At 39.4% G+C, this 22,441-nt stretch overlaps 1 protein-coding gene and 1 long non-coding RNA gene across 4 annotated transcripts in view; both read left to right on the top strand.

Moving 5' to 3' along the window:
- LOC123618334 (uncharacterized) overlaps positions 1-3,492 on the top strand; it is a 59,983-nt gene extending 56,491 nt beyond the window's left edge. For both annotated transcript variants that reach the window (XR_006726757.2, XR_006726756.2), the window contains 2 exons: positions 332-706; positions 2,568-3,492. This is a non-coding gene — a long non-coding RNA (uncharacterized LOC123618334). The remainder of the gene's footprint in view (positions 1-331; positions 707-2,567) is intronic.
- Positions 3,493-6,657: 3,165 nt separating this feature from the next.
- Positions 6,658-22,441, top strand: part of CCNYL1 (cyclin Y like 1) — a 35,706-nt gene continuing 19,922 nt past the window's right edge. Inside the window, exons 1-3 of one of the 2 annotated variants that reach the window (XM_045520493.2) lie at positions 6,658-7,211; positions 17,373-17,447; positions 19,345-19,379. In XM_045520493.2, the coding sequence (XP_045376449.2) occupies positions 6,986-7,211; positions 17,373-17,447; positions 19,345-19,379 (336 nt within the window). In that variant the 5' untranslated portion in view covers positions 6,658-6,985. The remainder of the gene's footprint in view (positions 7,212-17,372; positions 17,448-19,344; positions 19,380-22,441) is intronic. The other variant, XM_010960096.3, reaches the window with a different exon arrangement.

Raw genomic sequence — 22,441 nt, 5'->3', positions numbered from 1 at the left:
CACTTCCAGGAAATGGCCAAATGGCCATCACAAAATGCCTTAACCTGTGGCAAATTTGTTTCTGAAAGCACCTGCAGAAATCTAGGTTCTTTCTAGCTACTAAAAAACTCAGAGACCACGGTGGGGGTGGGGGAGGGAAGGGACTATTTAAATAGCAGGTAGTGCATAAGACTTAGATTTGGTTACAGTAAGTTTAGCATAATCCATTGTAAGGTGATGGTCTGGATGATCTTAACACTGAAGAAATTGGCTTTGTGGTTTTTTTTTTTTTTCTTTCTAATTGAAGGAATGTTGCTCACCACACCTCCCCTTTTCTCCCCCATATTTTTAGATTAATGTGTTTACCAGAGAAGTGAAACACACTAGGATTACATATCTGTGTCCAGCAACAAATCTGACTACTCAGGACCACCGCGTGGTCAGGGATGTCCAGCCAGTCCCAGATGTCCCAGCCTTCGCAGGCCAGGCACCTGACATGAGCATGAGGAAGCCACAGTGAACAATCCAGCCTTGGGAGACAAGCCATGGATGGGAAATGAGGAACCCAGCTGCCAGCCAGGACAGACACTCCAGCTGGGTGGCCCCTATGTGAGCCATCTCAGCCACGGCCAGGTGCTAGATCCACTCCAGCTGAGGCCCCAGCTGTCCTGGAGCAGGGGTGAGCAGTCCCCACTGTGCCCTGCCTGATTTCCTGACCTATAAAATGGTGAGCATTAGAAAATGGCTGTTTTTTAAAATGCAATAGGGGAACAGAAACTAGAAGCAGAGGCACAAAAGAGAATGGAGAAGATTTAAAAATAAAGAACAATTATAACCATTCTCAAATTGTGATTGTTGGTACTCTCAATTCAACTTTTTCATTCATTTATCTGTTCATTCAAGAAAAATGTATTGAGACAGCTGCAAGCCAGGCATTGTACTTAGTGCCAGGGATACCAAAAAGCTGAATAAAATAGTTCTGTCCTCAGGGGAGTGCCTAGTTTAATGAGGATGTCAAACAAGTAACCAACTATCATACAAGGTAATACAAGGCTGGTATATAGTAAGGGTTTACAGAAGGAGCTGATTGTACTGAAGATGCAGAATCTCACAGCCCCAAGGAGGTCAGAGAAGCATTGCAGAGGAGGCTCTGTTTGAGAACCTCAAAGAATGAGTAGAGGTTTACCAGATGGCCAAGGTGGGGCACAGCAAACTGCTTACAGAGGGCAGGGCAGCTGCTCCTGTGGTCTCAGCTTTTCTTTGCCTCTCCTGGGCAAAGCATTGATTGCACACCCAGAGTATTATTTTCAGAGGAGTATTTTATCTGTGTGGTAAGTACGACTGAAAAGAAACAGCTCATGGGTGTACGGCACTGCTCAACCGAGACTCATCAGGTGAGCACCCTACAGAAGCCAGGCTTGCTCAGCAGAGGGGCCAAGGCCTTAGCACCCACCCCCTACCCCCACCAACTGTAATCTAAGTTGTTGGCTTTTTCTAAAGTGTGCTATCTATTCAAATGCGACTCTTAAGACAAGATCCCTGGCCCCTACCTCCATCCAGTTTACTCTAATCCCTTCTGATAGAAAAATTCCAGAGGTATTCCAGGGTGGATGCCATGTGATGAGGATAAAAGCTGATTTGTCTAAAAAGTAGGCTGATGGAGCCACGGTGAGGAAAAGTTCATGTCCTAAAAGCTTTGTTTCTAGGAGACAAATTTGGTTAAAAAGACATCTTCAAACTTTTCCCTGCTGTCAAGTTGAATGAAACTCCTCCTCCTACAGTGTTTTTCACATCAGCTTCATTTGATGAGGCTGCTGTCAAAAAGGCTACTGGAAGAAACTGAGGGGAATATGTTTAATCACTGCAAGAAGATGGTTCTAACTTCAGTAAGGCAACTTGGCCAAGGATTCCATTTCAAGAGGATGAAAGTGTACACTTAAATGTACCACGATGTCACACAAAGGAAACAAGGGGAAATAGTGAAACATGGAAATGCTAGGGGGAAAAGGAGTATTGGCATGATTAGGAAAAAACAATTGAAAGCATTTAATGCTTTTTTTTTGCTTTTTTTTTTTTGTACCCTGCCTTGTTCTAAATGGATTTGGCAGTGAGTTTATTTCCTGGGCAAGTGTAGAGGGTAGCTCTCTTACGAAACTCATTGAGTGCAGACCGCATGCTGTTAACAGTCTTTGGAGCTGGAAGCAGAGCTGGCATCTGCTTTAGAAAACCAGGAGCTTGAACAAGGCACTTCCAGAAGAGAAAGGCTCTTCTATCCCGACTCAGGGGTGATCTGAGGAAGCACCAGCAGTGGGATGAGAAAGACTTTAGATTTTCTATAGCACTTAGACAAATGAAAATGGAAGCAAGTAAACTATTAAATGGCAAAGAAAAGTAAAGGTCCCCAAAAGGCAAAAGGAAACTCCTAGTCTCTCCTAAAACTTCAGGACCTTCCTAGAACTTGTCTCAGGAGATTCCCTGATGTTTGAAAATGTAACCACAGTGGACATTTGGGGCCAGAACTGACCTGTTCAATGAGCATTACCTTCCCTGATGGTATGGCTTACTAACACCTTTTTTCTTTTTTTCAGAGCATCATTTCAAATGAATCAGCATTCTCATCTCAACAGACTCAGTTGGCAGAAAGAAATCTAGATGCTGTGAGAAGAGAGAAGGTGAAAGAACAGTTCAGAAGGAGTGGGAAAAGACAGGTGGAAGAGACACTGGATAGTTTACTACAATATGACTACCTATACCATCAAAGGGCCCACTTACTAAAACATCTGGATCACAATGTTCTAAAGTTAGGAATGAGAGAAGTCAAGTTGTTCCACATCTAATCAGGTATAACAGTAATTCTTAACTTTTTTTGTGCCTTCGAGAATATGACAGTAAGAGTAGGCCCTATGTCCAGAAAAAAAAAAATGTACATGAAGAACAGCTAGTCATAATACTCAAGATGGAATAGAGTTAGTCCCTTTGCTCTCCCAGACTTGCCACTGTCATAGTAGATAGGGTTTTTTTCTTAATGCTTTCTGTTCTCTTGAAACAAAATATTTTCAAGTCTATTTTCATAATGATGATTCCCAATATTTTTTCCTGCTTAGCAAGTTTAAAATTCTTTAATTTTCAAGGTCATGCATATCTATTTTTGTATGTGTCTGTTGTTAAATGCAGCCACTATTTTGTAACCTAATTTTAGGCATTGTCTCAAGTCTACAAGAATCATTCAAAATGGTATCTAGTGACATTCCTACGACTTTAGACAATATTATTATTATCGTGGAATGTAGTTACTGGGTCCTAAGGATTTAACAAGATGCTGTTTACTGAAACTGAACTTCATTGAATCCTTTCTCATTCCACTGTGGTTTCCACATTTCAGTATATTTCCTATTTTTGTCCCCCAAACCTTACTTATATCTTTTAAACAATTAAATATAATCATCCCTGCTTCCCTGATTTTTGAGGTGACCTTTTTCTCCTGGTATCCTTTTAATAAAGGAAAATACTCCCTCTGGTCTTTTTTTGGTCTCTTATGTGACTAAAGGGTTTGTAAATGGTCACACATTTTGCACCTACATGTCATTTTCTTCTTAATTTTTCAAATTCTTTCCCCCCAAAGTTGTTGCTATTTCTGTTAACTATTTGGAGGAACAAATAGTTCCCATCTTCCACTTTTGTGACATACCTATTTATACTTGAGCTCCTTGGTTTTTGCTCAAATTCCTTTTCAATTTACCCACTTTGGGGGAAAATATGATTTGGTTTTTGTTAGGTATACTGATCTTTTCTGAAGTAAACTTCTCTCTACACATTATCCTCTCTTTTCCAGAGTAGCTTTCCAAGTAGAAGCCTATTATTATAGAGAAAAATAGAGGTCATCAGATGAGCTCTTCCTAAACCTCTCCTCTACTAGAAATATCTCTGTTTCACCCAGGTCCTCTCTCCTTCCTTGCCTTTCTCTCAGTCTAAAGCTAATCTGTGCCTGCTCTGGAGTACATCCACTTCTGCCTTCTTGGGGACCTTGCTCTGTCAATTCTCCCATCTCTTCCAACTTCAAAGTCCTTTTGTCTCCATTGGCTCTTACCCTTTAACATATAAATATTACTCATATTTTTTTCCATCTTTAAGAAAAAAGCATTCTTAACTATACATCTCCTCGTTACTACCACATATCTCTTCTCAGCCAAATGTTTAAGAAGAGAATCCCTGTCTTCACTTTCTCACCGCCCATTCATTTCTTTACTCACTGCCTGCCTTCTGGCTGGTGCACATCCCCAATCACATGTCACAGCCAGTGATATTTGTAGCCTTCCTGTTCTCTGGACAGCACTGAACTCTGTTTAGGGAATTACGAATGGAGTGTCTACTGGCCAGATACTGTGCTAGGTTCTGCTGTCCCAGAAATGGGAGGCAGATGTGATCCCTTCCCTCATGGGACTCACCTGATCAGCCATTCCTGATTAATGCTCAGGCTCCTTGACTTCCACTGCTCACCCTGGCAGGCTTCACTTAAATGCCACTTAAATCTCCCTTTTCTCGAGATCTCCTCCCTTCCTTCCTTCCTTCCTTTCTTCCTACCTACCTATCTTTCTTCCTTTATTATACACTTCTCAAGGCAATCACTTCTATACCAGGGCTTCAATTACTTTGTATATATACTCTAATGACAATACAATTTTAAATGTTGTTTCCCTTTAACAATTTTATTTTACAGAGGAGGCCTCGTTTACTAAAACCATAGATTCCAAGTTGTTCCATGCAAAATGTTATATTCTTAGATGTCAACATTAGGAAATTTCTCCAAGCACATTTTTTGGTTGATTTAATATGTGTATTATTTTCAAAAATGTAAGTTGGGCTATCACAAAATAGACTTAGTCTACAGAGGTTTACATCCAACTTTCAACCAGAGAGCTCTATTTCCATGTTCCACTTGACAGAGCCCAAAATGATCTTCCTCCGCAAACCTCTTCCTCTTGCTGCATTCTCCATCTAGGAGAAAGTCACTGCTCTCTACTTAGTTCCCTAAGCCAGAACCCTAGCAGCCCATGTTTGCCTCCCTTTTACCCCTCTCTCTCCATATCTAGTCACTGAGCACTTCTTTTCTACCTCCCAAATGACTTCAAATCCTTTCCTTCCACTCCAGTCTCTGCCACTGCCCTTAGTTTGAACCCTCACTCCTCTCTTAGATGAATATAAAGTTCCTTAAGTGGTCTTGTTGCTTCCTTCAACCCTCCTTATTGTCCAGAGTGACCTCACTTCAAACCACCTGATAGTGACTCCTTAACTTCACAACATTCAGTGGCTCTCATGTTTCTGCAAAAAAAAATTCACTCTTTACTCCAGCATCTACTTTGGGGTTAGGGTTTGAATTTCAGGTTCAAGTACTTTGCAGCAGTGTGACCTCACAATAGGACTTTCTAAGCCTTTGTTTTTTCTGGTTGTTGAGCTGAGGGCAGGGCTGTTCTGACACACAGTGCCTGGAACATAAAGGGACTCATCAATTTGAATGAAGGGAAAACCTTTAAAAATCCGTATCAAAAAATTGTTCCTCCTTAAAAAACTAAAATCCTAATACACTACTTCACTTCCAACCAAATTTGCCTTCTATCTTTATTTTCTGATAATCACAGTAAATTGTCTTTGGTGGGGGATCCACACTATCTGGGATCAGATCCTGGCCACACCCCTGAGCAATCATGTGACCTTGGGAACGCTACTTTAACTTCTGTAAAATCTGTAAAATGAGGGTTTTCTGTTCGAGGGTTAAGTGAGTACCTCATTTGGAACGGCGTCGGGCGCATAGTTAATGTTTGCCAAATATTAACTATCGTTACGTAGTCATCAAATCAAGACCGTGGTACACCACTTTGTGACTCTCAATTATATCAGAAAATCGTGCTTTATGCGTTTTTGTTGGCGAAAGGAGGAAAACCTGGAAACTCCGGCCGTGGAAGGGAGAAACAAGCGAGAAAAGCGAGTTGCTGAATCCCAGCATTTCAGAGGTGGGAGGGACGAGTTCGGTCCCTATTTTACGGATGAGGAAGTGGAGGGGTGACGTGTCCTCCAGTCTCATTCAAGACACAGACACAGCTCTTTATTGAGAGTAGGACCAGGGTCCTGGGGGTTGCTATGGTAAAACTGCAGGCGGAAACTAACACTCTCTGGAAGGCAGGACAGGAGGAGCATTCAGTTACAAAAACGGTCAACAATTCGGGTGTAAGTAAGTTCGGTGAGCAATGCATCAAATGAGTCAGCTGTCAGACCCGGTGAAACCGAGTTGCTAACGCAACTGGCTCTTGACTTTACTAACGGGCGCCTTCTATAGAGCCCACTGACCCAGGACAGCTTCCATTAACAAACGCCCGTGGCGCTTCCCGCAGTACCGGAAAGCTTACAGCCGCGCGCGATGAATGGAAACCGGAGTCCCGGGCGCGCCGCGAGGGGGGCGGGGCAGCCGCGGGGCGGGGCAGCTGTGGGGCGGGGCGGGGCATTGTGAGTCACGTGCCTGCCCTCTAAGGCGGGCTCGTGGAGGGAACTCTGGTCGTGATTGGTCCGTCGTAACCAGGTGATCAAAGGACGCGTTCCGGTTGGCAAGCGCTGGCCCAGGCTAGCGGGTTTCAGTCCAGAGGCGGCAGCGGAAGGAGGAGGAGCTCTGGTCGCGCTCTCTCCCGGTAGTGGCTGCACGTCTCAGCGTTTGTCGGATCCCCACCCCTTTTAAATAAGCAGGGTTGGTCACCGCCCTCACAGACTAGTTGACTCCGGGGAGGCGGCAGCGGCGAGGCGGCGGGGGTGCGGCCGGGGCCGGAGCCCTGCCAGGGGCCCGGCGGCGGCCGGACTGGCCAGCAGCGAACGAGGCCGCGTTTACACCAGCGGCGCAGCCCCGACATAGTCCGGGGCTACCCGTGCCGGCCGCGCCATTGTTGGGGGAGGGGGCGGCTGCTGAGCGTGGCGGAGTCGAGGGTCGAGCGAAGGCGGCGGCAGCCAGGAGCGGAGGCAGCCCATGGGGAACACGCTGACCTGTTGCGTGTCCCCCAATGCCAGCCCCAAGCGGGGCCGGCGCGCGGGGTCGGCGGAGCCAGACTACGAGGCTGAGATCTACGAGGCAGCGGCTGGGGACGCGGTGGCAGTAGCGCCGGCGCCGGCTACCGCGGAACCCGCCGAGCTGGATTTCGGAGCCGGCGAAGGACACCACCTGCAGCACATCAGCGACCGGGAAATGCCCGAAGGTAAGAGGCCGGCCCCGTCTGCTCTCGGGCGTACCTCTGGCCTCCATCGCCCCCCGGGTTCCCCGGGAGGGAGCCGCCGCCTAGGGCTCCTTCCTGCCCTGAGCTGCCTTTCCCAGGGCTGGGCACCGGGGACGAAGGCTGGCTCTGCCTGGCGTCCCCACCCCTTATTCTTTCCCCATCGCGTCCGGCCAACCTCTTTCCCTCTTCCCTTCCCAAACGCCCAGTCCTTTCCCCCATTCCCATTTCCCACCCCGGCCTGAGACCCTCCAGTCCGCGGCCCTTCCTGTTTGTGGCTCTATTTAACATCTCGTGGGACTTTTATAAAGACTTTTTGGTATAGCCTTTCTTTTCTCAATGAAAACTTAAATGCCCCAACTTCGGTGTATCCGTCCCACCTCCCTATCCTTATCTATCCAGGTGGTGTGAAGTGAAGGAACCAGGTAAGGGCCTGACGATACTCTTCCACTGGTTAAGGTAGTTTGTGCTCGGGACAACTGAAACATTTTAGGATTTGTTAAATTTAAAATAGAGATTGACAAAGTCTATGCGATGTTTTTAAGTAAAATTCTTGAAATTTCAGTGTTTTCAGTCGCCTTCATAGAAGCTGCTTTACTCCTTCTAACTGTAATTTCAACACGGAAGGAAAGAAAATGGTGAGAAGGGGGCTTAAAATAACTGTGAACAGTGTGAAACGTTACTGCCACGGCTGCAGAGAATAGTTTTTTACTCAAAAGAAAACTCGTGGAGTTCTGATTACTTTAAAATTCCCACTTTGACACAAATGTGTTCAGCCCAGCAGCTTTAACAGACTTCATTTACACGTTGCCTATTCTGGGGGAGAGGTGGGGTGATTCGTGAGACTGTTGGTCAAAAGTTTCAAAAGAGAGAAAACAAATTTAGATTTTAACTTGTAAAATAAACTTTCGGGAGTTAATATGCCGGATCCTGCAGAAAAGTGTCTCCATGGTTCCCTCTCCTTTCTGCCCCCACCCCCCACCTGCCAGTAGAATCCTATTCAACTTTAAGAATGTTCAAGGAAAAAAGAAGAATGTTCAGGTAAAAGTTCTAGAGACTAAACGGCCTGGGGAGGGGGGTGGGGCGGGCTTGTCAGGAAGGACAGGGAGTAGAAGAAATGTTTGATTTTTGCCTCAAGAATTTTGGAAAGGAATGACCCTAGATTAAAAAAAAAATTCAGCTAGCAACGGTGGCTCTTTAATAAAGACTGTATTCAACTGTATCACGAAGATGTTAAAGCTCCGCTAGCCCTTTTGTTTCGTTTAAATGCCAGAGATTACTTAATAGAAGAAATGTCTTATAGGTCTTATATTTAAGTTTTAGTTGAGTTTATTTACTTTTTTAAAAAATTAGAATAATGAAGCCTGTGGATTCCCATATGATGGACAGGGGTTTGCAACTGGGAAGTACTCCCTTGTCAGAATATTCACATATTGTGAAAGAATGAACAAATTATGTGAATTAATTGTAGCTTTAAACACAAAGCATGTAAGTACTTGTGAAAACTTCTGTTCTGCCTGTTGCTGTAAAATAAGCTTCTGAGTGATTTTACAGACCAGTTAGTAATTGGATAGTGTAGAATGAGAGACCAAAGTAGGACCTTTATATAATTCTTTTAAGATTTACAACACATTTTCAAGTATATTTCATTTGGACCTGCCATCCACAAATGAAGCCTGTGTATATTCTCCATGTTGCCGATGAAGAAACTGAGACTTAGAGATCTGAAATGACTGTATAATACAGCTACTAAATGAAGAGAGGGATGTGGTGGTGGTAGATACGCCAAGTTCAGTGATTGGGGTGCTTAAAAAACTCTTAGATTATGGTTACCATGGGAGGAAGGGGGTGGGAAGGGATAAATTGGGAGTTCGAGATTTACAGATACTAATATATGTAAAATAGATAAACAACAAGTTCATACTGTATATCACAGTGAACTATATTTAATATCTTGTAGTAACTTATGGTGGAAAAGAGTATGAAAACACATATATGTATGTTCATGTATGATTGAAGCATTATGCTGTACACCAGAAATTGACACAGCATTGTAAACTGACTATACTTCAATAAAAAAAAATACATACATACAAAAAAAAAAACCTCTTAGAATGCACCTTATATTTTATAATTTATACATAAGATAGACCTAGCTCAGCTTCCTCCAGTTTTGGGTATTTCCATTAGAGTTTAATTGTACACAACTCAGAAGCAACATTTACCCCTCCATCCTATGTCTGTACATTCATTACGATGGATAAGAATAAAAATAGAAGTCTTGAAATAGTCTAAATTTACCAGTCAGGTAAGCAGGTTGATACAGTTTAAAGAGTTTATTCTGAGGACCTCAAATTGGAGCCTCGAATGCCCTGGACAGAAGGACATTAGGAGAAGCTGGTAAGAGGGCAGGTAAGATACCAAACATAAAGCATAGGACTGTATATAATAAAGAGTGTTAAATCAGGAAAGTTGGAAAAATAGAGTTCATGAGTACAGAATTTACCTTTTTATGTTTAGCTTGATTGTTAAAATTTCATTTCACTTTGTCTTTTAAGGTTTTTTTGGATTCAATAACACGATAAGAAACCTCAATTTCAACATTTGCCTATTATTAAGTTTCCATAGAAATAAGTTTAGAACACCAAAGTACAGGCACATTGAAAGTTTGCTTTTAACATATTTATTTCAGACAATCTTATATCAGTTTCCTTGGAAACTGAGAAATACCTACTTAGATGTAAAACATGAAGAATTATTTGGTTACTTGGATAAAATCATACATAAATGATGCTTTGTCTTGTTGTTCTAAAACATTTAAGAAAAACATGGTTTCTTCAAGCCATTTCAAAGACATTATTCCTAAGAACCTGGTATAGATATCTGATAGACTCAAAAAGAATTTTTTTTGTTTGTTTGTTTACTACCTTGCCTTTATCTAACAGTATAGCTAATACAATTGATGGTAGTGTTAGTAACACAAAATAAGATGCTATGGTCCTGTTATCTGATTGTATTATTACTCATCAACTTTCCATACAGTCTTTATGTTTCGACCTTAGGAGCTTTGCTAATTTTCTGGCAAAAGGTGGTCTCTCAAGTGACCCCTTCCTCTTCTCCCACCTGAGGAGAGGGTCAGGAAGGAATTGGCAATATGATGTGGAAAAACCTCTGAGCAACAGATCTTTCCTCTTTCCAGTAGCTATTTTAAACCCTCTTTTTTTTTTTAACTTTTTTTTGATGGCAGTATTAATAAACATTTGATGTAAAAAATTTAGAAAATATAGAAAAGTCATTCACTCATAGTCAGAAGAATTTTTGTTAATATTTTGGTGTTGATTCTTCCTGAACCTTTTGTATCCATATAAACATAACATTTTGTTTATTTTACAAAAATGAGATCACTCTTTATGTGCCACTTTGTAATTGTTTGTTATAAAGTAATGCGATGGAGCTCCTGGAACTGTGCTGACACCTAGGGAGCACTGCAGGATGTATTTCCATGCAACTGCGTGTAGCTCTACCGCCTGCCTTTTAATAACTGTTTACTGTACCATTGAATGGTTGGTGCATCATTCATTTACCCACCCTTTATGGTTGAGCATCTTTTATAGAAAAACTGTACATAATCCCATTTTAATGCTTTATTCTGGGGACACAGACAAAAACTGAGGGATTTTAATGGTAGAATTCTAATGGTACACTTTGTCTTATGACTTTATAATTAAATTCATAGAGTGATCCATTTTGTGGTTAAGGTATTTTAACATTGATTGTTCTTTTCCAAAATTAAAGTTACCATTGATTTTTCACTGAACATTAGATTCCCTCTTTTAGTTTTTTGTGTTTCTTGGTAACCTGTTCTTGTATCTTTGATTCTGAGTAACTAAACTTCTACCCTAAGAGATCTGAAATTAATGCTGGTCTTAGGTGACAGATAAATTGAAAGACAGCATTAGAAGAAATCTTAGATATGGTGTGGGAAAATTGAGAGAAACCTACCTGGTTTTGGGTATGCTGAAACAGATGATTATTGGTAGTAGTCCAGATGCAGGACAAACAGTGGTTATACAAGACAAAACCTGTACCCTAACTCAAGTCCTTACTTTTTAGAGGTGCCTAGGGGCAGATAGCACATGAAGAATCAAAAGCATCAGATAGTGAGATGCCAAGAAGAAAGGAAAAGAGGGTAATGGGCTGGGGAGGAAGGCAGTTTTACGTGGGGTGGTTAAAGGCAGCTGCTTTCCTTAAGTGACCCTGTGAGCAGTCCTAAGAGTCAGTGGGAGCCACGTGAGGATGTGGGAGAAGAGGCTTCTGTGCACAGTTGCTCAGGTGGCAGTACACTGTGAGGCAAAGGACAGAAAGATGGGTGGCTGCAGCTGAGTGGGAGAAGGCCAGGGTAATATGGGGGATTAAGACCTTGTATGCCTAGTGGGCCTTGACAAAAAATATGGATTTTAGTCCAATTGTCATGGGAAACCATTGAAGGATTATATGCAGGGAAATGATGTTATTCTTTAAGAAGGGAGTAGGGGCGGTCAGACCAGCTACTGTGTGAGAACAGACTAATGTAGGCAAGAGTGGAAGCAGGGAGACCGCTTAGGAGGCTGGTGCAGTAAGTAGTTCAGATGAGAGCCAACAGTGGCTTGAACAACAAAAAAACCCCAATACTAATAATACAGGCTTTCTTGAAATTGAATCTAAAAGTAGGTTAACAAAGATATGAATGGATAAGTCACAGAAAAAGAAGTGCAGATGGCCCTTACACATGTCCTCACCACACGTAAGAAAAATGCAAAATAAAACTATATTGTAGTTTCTCTTCTGTTGGGAGAAAATTCGAAAACTTGGCGCTACATTCTTTTGTGAGACTGAAGAAAGTTACATTCATATGTTGCTGGTGGAAATGCAAAATGGTTCAACTCCATGAGGGGGAAGTTGGCACAATCTCACTTTATCCAGAAATCCTACTAAAGCAGTTTACTCTGGAGATTACACCCCACAAGTATGAAACCACATAATTCTCAAAGTTTTTGTTACATTATTTCCAGTAGCAAAATATTGGAAATAATTCAGATGTCCAGTAAAGGACTGGTAAAATAAACTGGTATATCCACACAGAGAAGAACTATGGAGCTGTAAGAAAGCCCTCTCCTGCTATGACTTGATCTCTGGGGTGTGTTACGTGAAAAAAGCAAGGAGAGAACATACAGTAATCTACATGACAGAAGCAGGAAAAATAATATGTATTTGCTTATTTAAAGAAAAAAAAAACAAAGAGAAATTCTTGCTGGTTGTGTGACTATTATCATCAGCTTTCCTTAGTGGTTAGCCAAAGCACTGTTTGCCCAAGATGATATCTGGGTGTGGGTAATGAGTGGACATACACTTACCTGTGAAATGCTAAGTAATCACTTTTTGCTTTTGAGTTAATTGTGAAAGCTTTGTTTTCTCATGTATATTGGTTTATATAGTATATAGATTGCTCTTGGATTTCATTTAATCCTTACAAACAATGTTTTGAGTTAGGTAGTGTAGGAATTATACTCAGGTATAAATTGAGTTGTCCAGGACTTTAAAAATGAGACTTGATAGATCAGGACTGTAAATTCCAAGTATGTGGCATATAGGAGCAGAATTTTTTTTTTTTATTTATTTTTTTTTTTTAGGAGCAGAATTTATGATCACTCATTATGTGAGCTGCTTTGGATACTACCTTTTTTCCTCACTTTTTTTTTTTTTTTAGTATATTAAAGTAGTAAAACTTTAGAGTTAAAACAGTAATATTGCATAATATTGAAATGAAATGGAGGTAACTTGCAACCCAGAAAGTTTCTTAAAAGTCCAAGCAACTGAGCAAAGTGCCCTTTAAAAATACATAAAGGAAGACAGGTACACTTAACTACATGTCACGTCTCGGTCATGGTCGCTAAAACACAAATTGAGGGTTAATATAAGGTAAGACTGAGAAGCAAGGTAGAGGCAGGCACAGAAGCAGTTGGAAACCAGAGTTTGGAAGTTCGGGATTCAGGATGTCAGAAGCTAGGAAAGCAGAAGCAAGGCTCAGGCACACAGTAGACTAGGGGTGCAGGAGCACACTGCGTGTGCTCTGGTGGGACAGCCCAGCTCAGGGCCCTCCGGGATAAGTACCTGATTCGGGTAGAAAGTGTGGGTTCAGATAAAATCATCAGTTTACACAGTAATTCCAAGACTTGAAATGTTTGTATTATGAGCCATGAAACGAATACACTGTGCAGTATAGGGATGATGGGGCAGTTTAGTAAACCCAGTAAACCTTTAAACTGGTGCCCAGTATTGTCCCAGAACTGCTGACATCTTCTGTTTAGTTGGAATATATTGAAATCAATATGTTTAAATCAATCTCTTTCTGAAATACACTGCTTCTGTCAGATAATTTCTTGGTCAGTGCCCTCTCCTAATTTTTTGACAAGGGAAAATCATTTATTGACAGTTTCTGATAGCATAATTTTAACACTTTTAGCCTTTAGTAATGCATTTTATTTATTCTAAGTTGCTTATATTTTCACACTTAACATCTGCAATTGAGATTGAGATTGATCTTAGAACTGATAAGAATCTTAGATTGGAGGAAAAGGAATATTCAATGTCAGTGGTGTTTTACAGATTTCCTCTGAAGAATATTTACTTTAAGACCTGGGTTTAATTTTTTTCTAATCATGCTTCTTCTACATTGACCTATGATGTCAAATAAGTTGCAGTTTAAATTGACAATACGAAAGTGATCAATCCTAAAATAGTTTTAATCATAACCCTTAATCATGAGCTCAAGAATATTTCTCCTGAGTTAAAATATTTGTAGAGGTTTGTAAAGAAATAATTTTAGGAATAATTCATATATAAGATGCACAGTCATTTCCTGAAATGTAAATTATTGTGTGTGCATGTTGAGGGGGAAATGGAGGATGAGAGGGATGGTGGCTGGTAATGCTTTGCTTAGTAACTGGCAGCTTTAACTTGCTGATAGTGAAAAGAGTGTAGTAGGTTTTACCATCGTCTCCTTAGGCTCTTGGGAAAACAGTTACTGGAGAGTGCAGAAATACTATATGTATGAGTTTATTGTCTAATGACTTACATGTCCATTCTATAAAAGAGTGATGCGGTGTTTTTAATTAGCAAAAAGTGCAAGTTACACAGAAATTGTTATAGGCTGTGAACAGAAGATTAATATTTTCTGACAACTTCATGCAATTGACATTAGGGCCCTAGCATGTACACACATTACATTACAAATGATAGGCAACTGGTGAAAGTGGAAATAACACCGTTAACTATGGAAAAAATGGTCAAAACTGTGTAATCAAAAGAAATACAAATCAGATCCACAGTGAGGGTCTTCATTCATATCAGTAGGAATTTTTTTCAAGTATCCAAAGCTGGAGTAGGAACTACAACTGGTATGATTGATAGCATTATACACTAATATGCCCCCACCTTCTTTGGAAAGCACTTGAGCACTGTACATTGAGCGATGAAAAAGAGCTAACCTTTTGGCCTAGTGATCCCACTTTTGTAGATCTTTGCTAAGGAGATAAAACCATTATTTAAAAAACTGTATACATGAAGATGTTTCCTTACATTTTAACAATAGAACTTTGTAAGAAGCTAAACTCCAGCAATAGGAGATTGGCTAAGTATAGTATAGGAGTAACACTTGATGGGTCAATATGTATTCATTAAACAGTAAATATGCAGCAATGGGGTGGAGAACACTTATTAGTAACAATAAGATATAAATTGTACACTAATTAGGGCTTTTTTCTTTTTATAAGAAAAGTAAAAATAAAGATTGTGAGTTTATGGGTTAGTTATTAAACAGAGCATTGTTTTGGCTCATGCAGATTTCTGTTCATGATAAGATATTTATCAAAGGAATGAGCAAGTGACCTTTATCTATCCCCACCTTTAGTGGGGTCATCAATACTGCTGATGAACCAGGTCTCTTTCAGTTGCAAATTACAGAAAATCTATCTCAGAATAGCTTAAATTAAATTAAAATAAAAAGTATTGACTTGTATAACTGGAGTTCACAGAGTAAATTTAGCACTTCTTGACCAGGAGTTAAATGATCTCTCCTCAGAGCCTGTCTCAGGTCTGCTCTCCTCTGTTGATCTCTCCTGAAAGGGCTTTCCTCTCGTGAAGGCAAGAGGAGCGTCCAGCAGCCCCTGCTAGCTAGGGGGAGTGCCAGATTTTTTATGGTCACTTGGGCTAATTTTGCTTTTTTTTTTTTGCTAATTCTTCATGTTATTTCTTTTATCCCAGCTTTCTTGATTTTTACATTTAGATCTTTAGTGGCACATCTTGGTTTGGGGGCAGAGAGAGAGAGAGAAAAGAGTGTGTGTGCACGCGTGCGTGCTTGTGTGTTTAATCCTGCTCATCTTTGATTCTGGTACTTAACTTTTCCTGGGCTTTCATTGAAGATTGTTAAATTTTACCATACCATAGACACTGAGAAGTAATATGGCTACTTTGCAAACATTTCTGCTTATTTTTTAGATTCAAATGTAGTCTGCTTTCTTTTTGGTAAGAAGTACTCATGAATCCTTTCAGAAGCCTTAGGATAGAGGCAGCTGTGTCAGTCTCTGCCTGTCACTTTGTATACAACTGAATTTATTTTCCCAAACAGCTAACATTGTCTCATTTTTCAAATGTGTATGGGGGAAAAACCTTTAAAATAATTATATGGGTCTTTTACATAAAAATGTTTAATAGAATAGTTTCTCCAAAACCAGCTTAATAAACTTCAAATTTAGTGAAGGAATTTTCATGAAGAACAAAGCAAGTTATTTTAGCTATGTAAATTTCTAGTGCTGGCAATAGCATTAAAATGGATGGCTCAGATTGCTGTTAAACCAGGAAGCCCCAAATTATTTTTGTGCAGGATTCAAGCTGTATTGCTTGCGGAGGAAAAGGATTCTAGGTGGATACATTTGTGAAATGCTGAGTTAGACAGTATTCACTACTTAGACTGATGAGTTTTTAATATATCAATGTGTGTTTTCTTTTGATTTTCTAAGAGCCAGGGATGTAGTGTATTATTTGACCAGCAAACCCCCTTTTTAAAAATAGAACAGTTATCATATAGTTTGGGAAATACTGCCTTAACTTAACCATTCCTCTATATCTGGATCTTGGCCCAGTTTCTCGAAAGACTGGTTAAATGGTTTGAGATGGACTTTACTGAAGTGGTGTCATAAGGGTTTTTGTTTTTATGTTTGTTTTAAACGACAACTTTACTCTCCCATATGATAGCTTGTATATGTTTTGTATTCCTGCCTAAGTAGACGACTGTCCCACCTTGGTGCACAGTGGATTGCAGACAGACACATCTTTACATCAGTATGACCAAAATTATTTTCAAGCAGCCCTATGATCTGCTCCAGAAAGTACTCTTACTGAAGCCCCAAGTTAGTCACGCAGCATGGAAAGAGGAAGTGGGAGTTTAGCTTTGGAAATAGAGGGCAAAGTTAAAAATCACTTTCTATCGTGGAAGTGTTCCTATAGATTAAAACATTGAACTTTTATGCAGTCCTCTTAAATCTGCCATGATGAATAGCCCCCAAATAAACCGCAGCCAACTAAATGAGTTAATTTGTTGAATGGAGTTAAAATTTCCCATTTGACTGTCTAAGAACATTTCCCAAAAGCAACTCGCTTGGTTTTGGCATACTTGTTACACTGAGCTGGTATCTGACAATAATTGGCCACAGCATTACTTACTTCTTGAGATTGTTCCTGGAATGTGCTAGTAATATCAGCATAAAGGAGGGGGACTGAATTTTTAATGGATAAGTAGGAGGGGAGTCACATATATGATTCATCTAAAAGTTGCATAGATTATTTAAGTGCAAGTTAAAAAGTCTGGAACAAAGCCCTGGTTTTATTCCACATGTATGGAGAGTTTGTACAATTTTGCTGTTTCCCAGTAGAATTTTTATATTGCTGCCTTTACTAAAATTGCCTTTTTGTCATTACAAAGCTCTTCTCAAGACTGAAAGCTCTTCTCAAGGCTATTAAAAGTGATTAAAATTAATGTGCAGCTATTTTAAAAATCGTGTTTTTCTACTCAACTAAATTATCACACCTCTCTCTCTCCTTCCTGTATAGACTTAGCTTTGGAATCAAACCCTTCTGACCACCCAAGGGCAAGCACAATTTTCCTGAGCAAATCTCAAACGGATGGTAAGACAGTATTTTTTTTCCCCTGAGAAAAAGACTGAAAACTGATTTGTGTATTACAGAAAGTATTGAGAAAAACTCTTAGAGTGGTTTAAATGTTTCACTTTTTCACGTATTCATGTGTCTTATTTTAATATATAAGGATACACTTTCCTTTAGCTGTCACTGTTTTAGTGAGGAGAACACTTAGACTATCTGTTTATACATTTTGTCACCTCTTTATCAACATAGTTAGCTGGCCACATGATTACATGTGGTCTGTTTCTCCATCCTACTTTGTCCTTTTCCCCTTGCACCGAAAAGCATGTGTGTTAAAGGTGAATAATAGGGTTTAGGTCACAGTTAGGTTTTCATTTGATCAAATCAAAAAAGTTAGTTGTTTACATATGGGCATTGAGTCTTGTGATTTTGGCCCTATTTCACACAATACTCAACCAGACAAGCCTGTCTCACATCCAGATTTATGCTATTCAGAACTTTAAGTTACTCAAAACTTTCTCATCCTAATGTAGTGCTGTGTCAGGGTAATCAGAGCAAACCTACCTTGGATTTCCCCAAAGATTGTCCTCAGCATGTAAAACTAGTATAAATCTCCTGTGTCCTGTTTGTTTTAAGATGAGAATCAGAACTGTAGAATTTTTTGCACTCCTGCCTTCCTGCTTATTTTTCTCAGTAAATCCTAGTTTATTTGCTAAGAAGCCGTACATGACCAAGTTTTTCAGTTGGTTAGGACAGCAGGAATACAAGAATTGAGTGTCTTTTTAAAGTAATGCAAAAGGAAAATAATACAGCACAATAAAAAATGGAGGGTTCTTTTTGTTTTTCTGTTAGATCACTAGTTTATTATAAAAGGATATAACTCAGGAACCACCAGATGGAAGAGATGCAGATGCCAGGCCCAGGGAAAGGGCGCAGAGCTTCCATGCCCTCTCCAAGTGCACCACGTGCTCACCAACCTTGGAAGCTCCTGGGGTTTCTGACTTGCATTTTTATAGCATGTGTGCTTTGCCTATCTTGAGCTGATCATTTCTGGTTAGGATTGCTGTATTTCTTAGTTTCTTCCAGAACCATGGGCTGCTCATATAGAGAGAGACTGGAGACAGGAAAAGAAAAGCTATCTCGTGCCCTTCTGTCTACTCAGTCTTAAGGAATCGTGCCAGTGATGCTTGTCCCGAGTTGAAGGGGGTGGTGTGGGAAAGAGTGTGGCCCAAGACCCTCTTGAGGCTTTTATTCTTCTGGCTTTTGTTGGGGCAGAACAGTTTCGTGTGCTATAGATATGCTCAGTTAGGTCAGCACACTCATTTTAAAATTTAAATTTAAGATAGGTTACTTTCCAGTTATATGAAGACCCATTTTTTTTAGTTAAGTATTTTAGTAAGTTACCAATAAGTGGTTCAGGTTCCTTCCAGGGATACAAGTGCAATTAAAGGTGGGTACCTGGCCAGAAACTGGTTCTTAGAGTTATCATCTGTTAGATCCTGGTAATTAAAGTAAGCTGTGTATAAATGTAGAATTAGAAAATACTACTGGGTAGTGATTCAGATATGCAACAGGTAAACTTATTTATTAGCTGAATTTCTCACCTGGCCTAATTTGCTTTGCCTTTTTTTTTTTTTTTTTTTTTCTTCTTTGTAAATGGAATCTTTCATTTGTACCTAATGCAGAATATCTGTTAGGTCAAAAAATAAAAATAAGTTTTTAGATTTTATTTATTTATAGGACTCATCTTTTGTCTTCTTAGGTGATTTAAATTCTGTATCTTGTTGGAAATTATTTTTAAAAATAGAATGGAATTTTATCTCATTTTGTATATTGATAATCAGTCAGATAATTAGCAACTACTTTTATTTTTATATGGCATTTGTATCAGAATTGATCAGTTAATTTTTTTTATTCTTAGTGCGAGAAAAGAGGAAGAGCAACCATTTAAACCATGTAAGTAAACAGTTGAAAAGTTAAGAAGTTAATAGTTTGAATTAAAAGTATGTCTGCCATGATTCTAAAAAGTTATAATGGATCCACTATTGCTAGCATGGACCTCTTTTTGTAGGTTTTCTAAATCTCTTCTATTTTTCTAGTTGTCAAACATATTCGGGAAAGTCTTTGGCTTAGTAGTGCCCATTTTTAAAGGGTTCTGATAGTTAGGTTAAATTTCAATAACATGGTTGTGTTATAAAGATCTGCCTTGAATTCTTTTGCCTTGATTTGTTACTTATTTTTCAACCAGAATAATAAAAGTAGAATAGGTAAGTTAATTTTTAGCACTATCCATTGACTTCTTTTCATAGCAGGTAAAAGCTTAGCTTCCTCACTGCACCATGACCTTATTTCTGTCCCTGTCCCTCTATTCGCTCAATATGCATCACAGTTTTTATTAAGTCAGAATGTTTATGTTATTATGACTATGCAAATACTGTTCACTGCTGAGCCATGTAGTTCCTGAATGTGCCTCCTCCTTGTGTACCCTTCATTCTTTTTCTTAAATATTAATGAAACCTGAGCCCTTCTGCACTTCTGGATAATCCAGCCCCCCTTTTCCTAGCCAACATGATCTCACACAGCCAAATGGAGTAAGTAGCTTCCTGGCTGGTCTCCCTGCATTCTTCATTTTTTTGTGGAATTAATTTCCTGACTGTATTCACTTGCCTGTTTTCTAACAGCTATTTTTTCCCCAAATGTTGTAACATTTGTCACATGCCTGTCAAAAATATTTTCCATCTACTAAACCACATCTGTTCCATTTTTTTCTTGGAGACACCCTTCCCCGGCCTTTTGTCATCCTACTCCCATGCAGACTGGTTTTCCTCTAGGCCGGCTTTGTGCCTGTTTTTCTGGGATATCTGTTTGAAGTCATCTGGGATCTCACATAACTGCTCTGTTGTGTTGGATCCCCTACGTCCTAGATTCTGTGTTTCCCTCTGTCTTGTTATACTCCCCTTGTTTTACTGGAGCACATTGTCCTGGGAAAAGAAATAGAGGCAGAAATTTTATAGAGATCTAGCCTCTCTGAAACTCCTGTTTGATAAAGTATAGAATTCTAGGTTGAAACTAATTTTTGCAGTTCCAAAGACGTTTCTCTTGTCTTCTCATTTCTTTTGTCATTCTCAACACTTCTCATTTACAGTGTTTCTTTTAAATCTGTTGACAATGTACATTATCAATTTTATTCATTTTCCCCCATCCGTTCCTTCTCTGGAGCCTTTTAGTACCTTCTCTCGCCCTAGCATTCTGAAGTTTCTTATGGTTTGGTAGAGACCATTTTCATTTTATTGGAGCCATTAAATAGGACATCTCTCCTTCTAGTGAATTTTTGTGTTTCTTTGATATTCTCTGTTGGTTTTTTTCCTGGATTCCTATTAGTCAGATGTTGGAACTCCTTAGACCAGTATTCCTGCACAGATCTCTCATTTTCTTTTCCCCTATTTTCCATTTTGTCTTTTTGTCCTCTTCCTGGAGATTTCCTTAACTTTATGCTCTAACCCTTCTATTGAATGCTTCATTTTGTCTATCTTATTTTTAATTTATAGAGTTCTCTTACATCCTGTCATTCTTTTTTTCACTGATGCAATTTCTTATCTTTCTGTGGAAGTTTAAGATTTTTTTTTTAAGTTTTTCATTTGCTCCTGAATTTTATCACTCCCATCAATTCCTTCTTCCTGTTTTGATCTCTTGTTGGAGGCTTCCCTCAAATGTGTGGTGGTCCCTGACTGTCTTAAGTTCTAATTGGAAGCATCATTTAGAGGACTCATTAACTGATGGGCCTCACTGCAAGGATTTAAGGACCAAGCCTCTCAATTTGGAGCCTGCCTTGGGTTCTGTAAGACAAACTGATTTTCTTGTTCCTGTCTCAGTCACGCTCTGTAGGTACTGAGGTTGTGCTTCCTCTGTTCTGCCATATTAGTTATCATTCCTTTATCTAGTCTTTTTTTATCTTTCAAACATTAAAAATCATCTGCAGTTTGTCCTGTCTTATGTATGGCCCTTTTTTTTTAATGCCTTTAACTCTAATGAGATAATATCTCTCAAAGAAGGTGGAGCAGAAATAGATTTGTGATCAGTCCCCCACGTTTAACTCAAACTTAGATTTACACTCTAAGTATAGGTTCTAAGTTTAAATTTTAATTCAATAAATTAATGATATTAGTTTGGCAATTTTTTATGATACCTATAATTAAAATATTAGACTTTTCTACTAAGAACTTTATTCAAACCACTCATCCTGTCATATTGTCCATTAATGTGCAACATAGATGGAAAAATTTTCATTAATGCAGAATGTTAACAAATTTTTAAGTTAATTAAATGTCATTGATTCTTAATAAACATATCCAAAACTTGTCCTGTGAAAAAGAGGAGAAAAAAGTGAACTTCAGCTTTATTTTCTAAAGAGTTAAAATCAGAGGCAGTAGGCACAATGGGAAGTCTGGGTGGGGACAGGATTTCAACAGGTACTTGACCTTTAATGATAAGTTTTGGGGGTTGTTACTTATTAGCCTTGTCCGTATGATTATTTTCTGTTCTTTGCCATTAAACCCAAAGTCTGCTAAGTAACCCTTTCCTTTTCATGTAAAGATTCTAAAAGTTCATCTATTCCATCATTAGTGCTGAATGAAAATAAACACGCTTCCTCAGCGATCAACTGAAGTAATATCTATGAACATTAAGCTGTCAGTAGTGTTTTTTGCTGTTTGATTTTTCTTTTTGTATTTGCATTTTATGTTCTTATGTTCGTCAGTGTAGTTTATTGAGATTGTGAGCCAGCAGTGGTAAAGCATGAATCATAAAGGACAGTTATCTTCAATTTTCAAGCAAGAGAAGGGGAAAGTAACCTCTGGCAGCTAGTATATCCTGACTTTGCTCAGAGGCCTAATTCTGCCACCCTTCAGTGAATACTAGATACTTAATGCTGAAACGTTTCAGTAGTTTTGAGTAGGCCTGGACTGATGGGGAATTGAGTGTTTCTTTGGTAGGATCTAGCAGGTAGACTGTAAGTTGCT

Source organism: Camelus bactrianus, chromosome 5 (genome assembly GCF_048773025.1).
Source record: "Camelus bactrianus isolate YW-2024 breed Bactrian camel chromosome 5, ASM4877302v1, whole genome shotgun sequence".
Lineage (NCBI taxonomy): Eukaryota > Metazoa > Chordata > Mammalia > Artiodactyla > Camelidae > Camelus > Camelus bactrianus.
The sequence above is the reverse complement of the archived record's forward strand: the minus strand, read 5'-3'. Positions and strand labels throughout refer to the sequence as shown.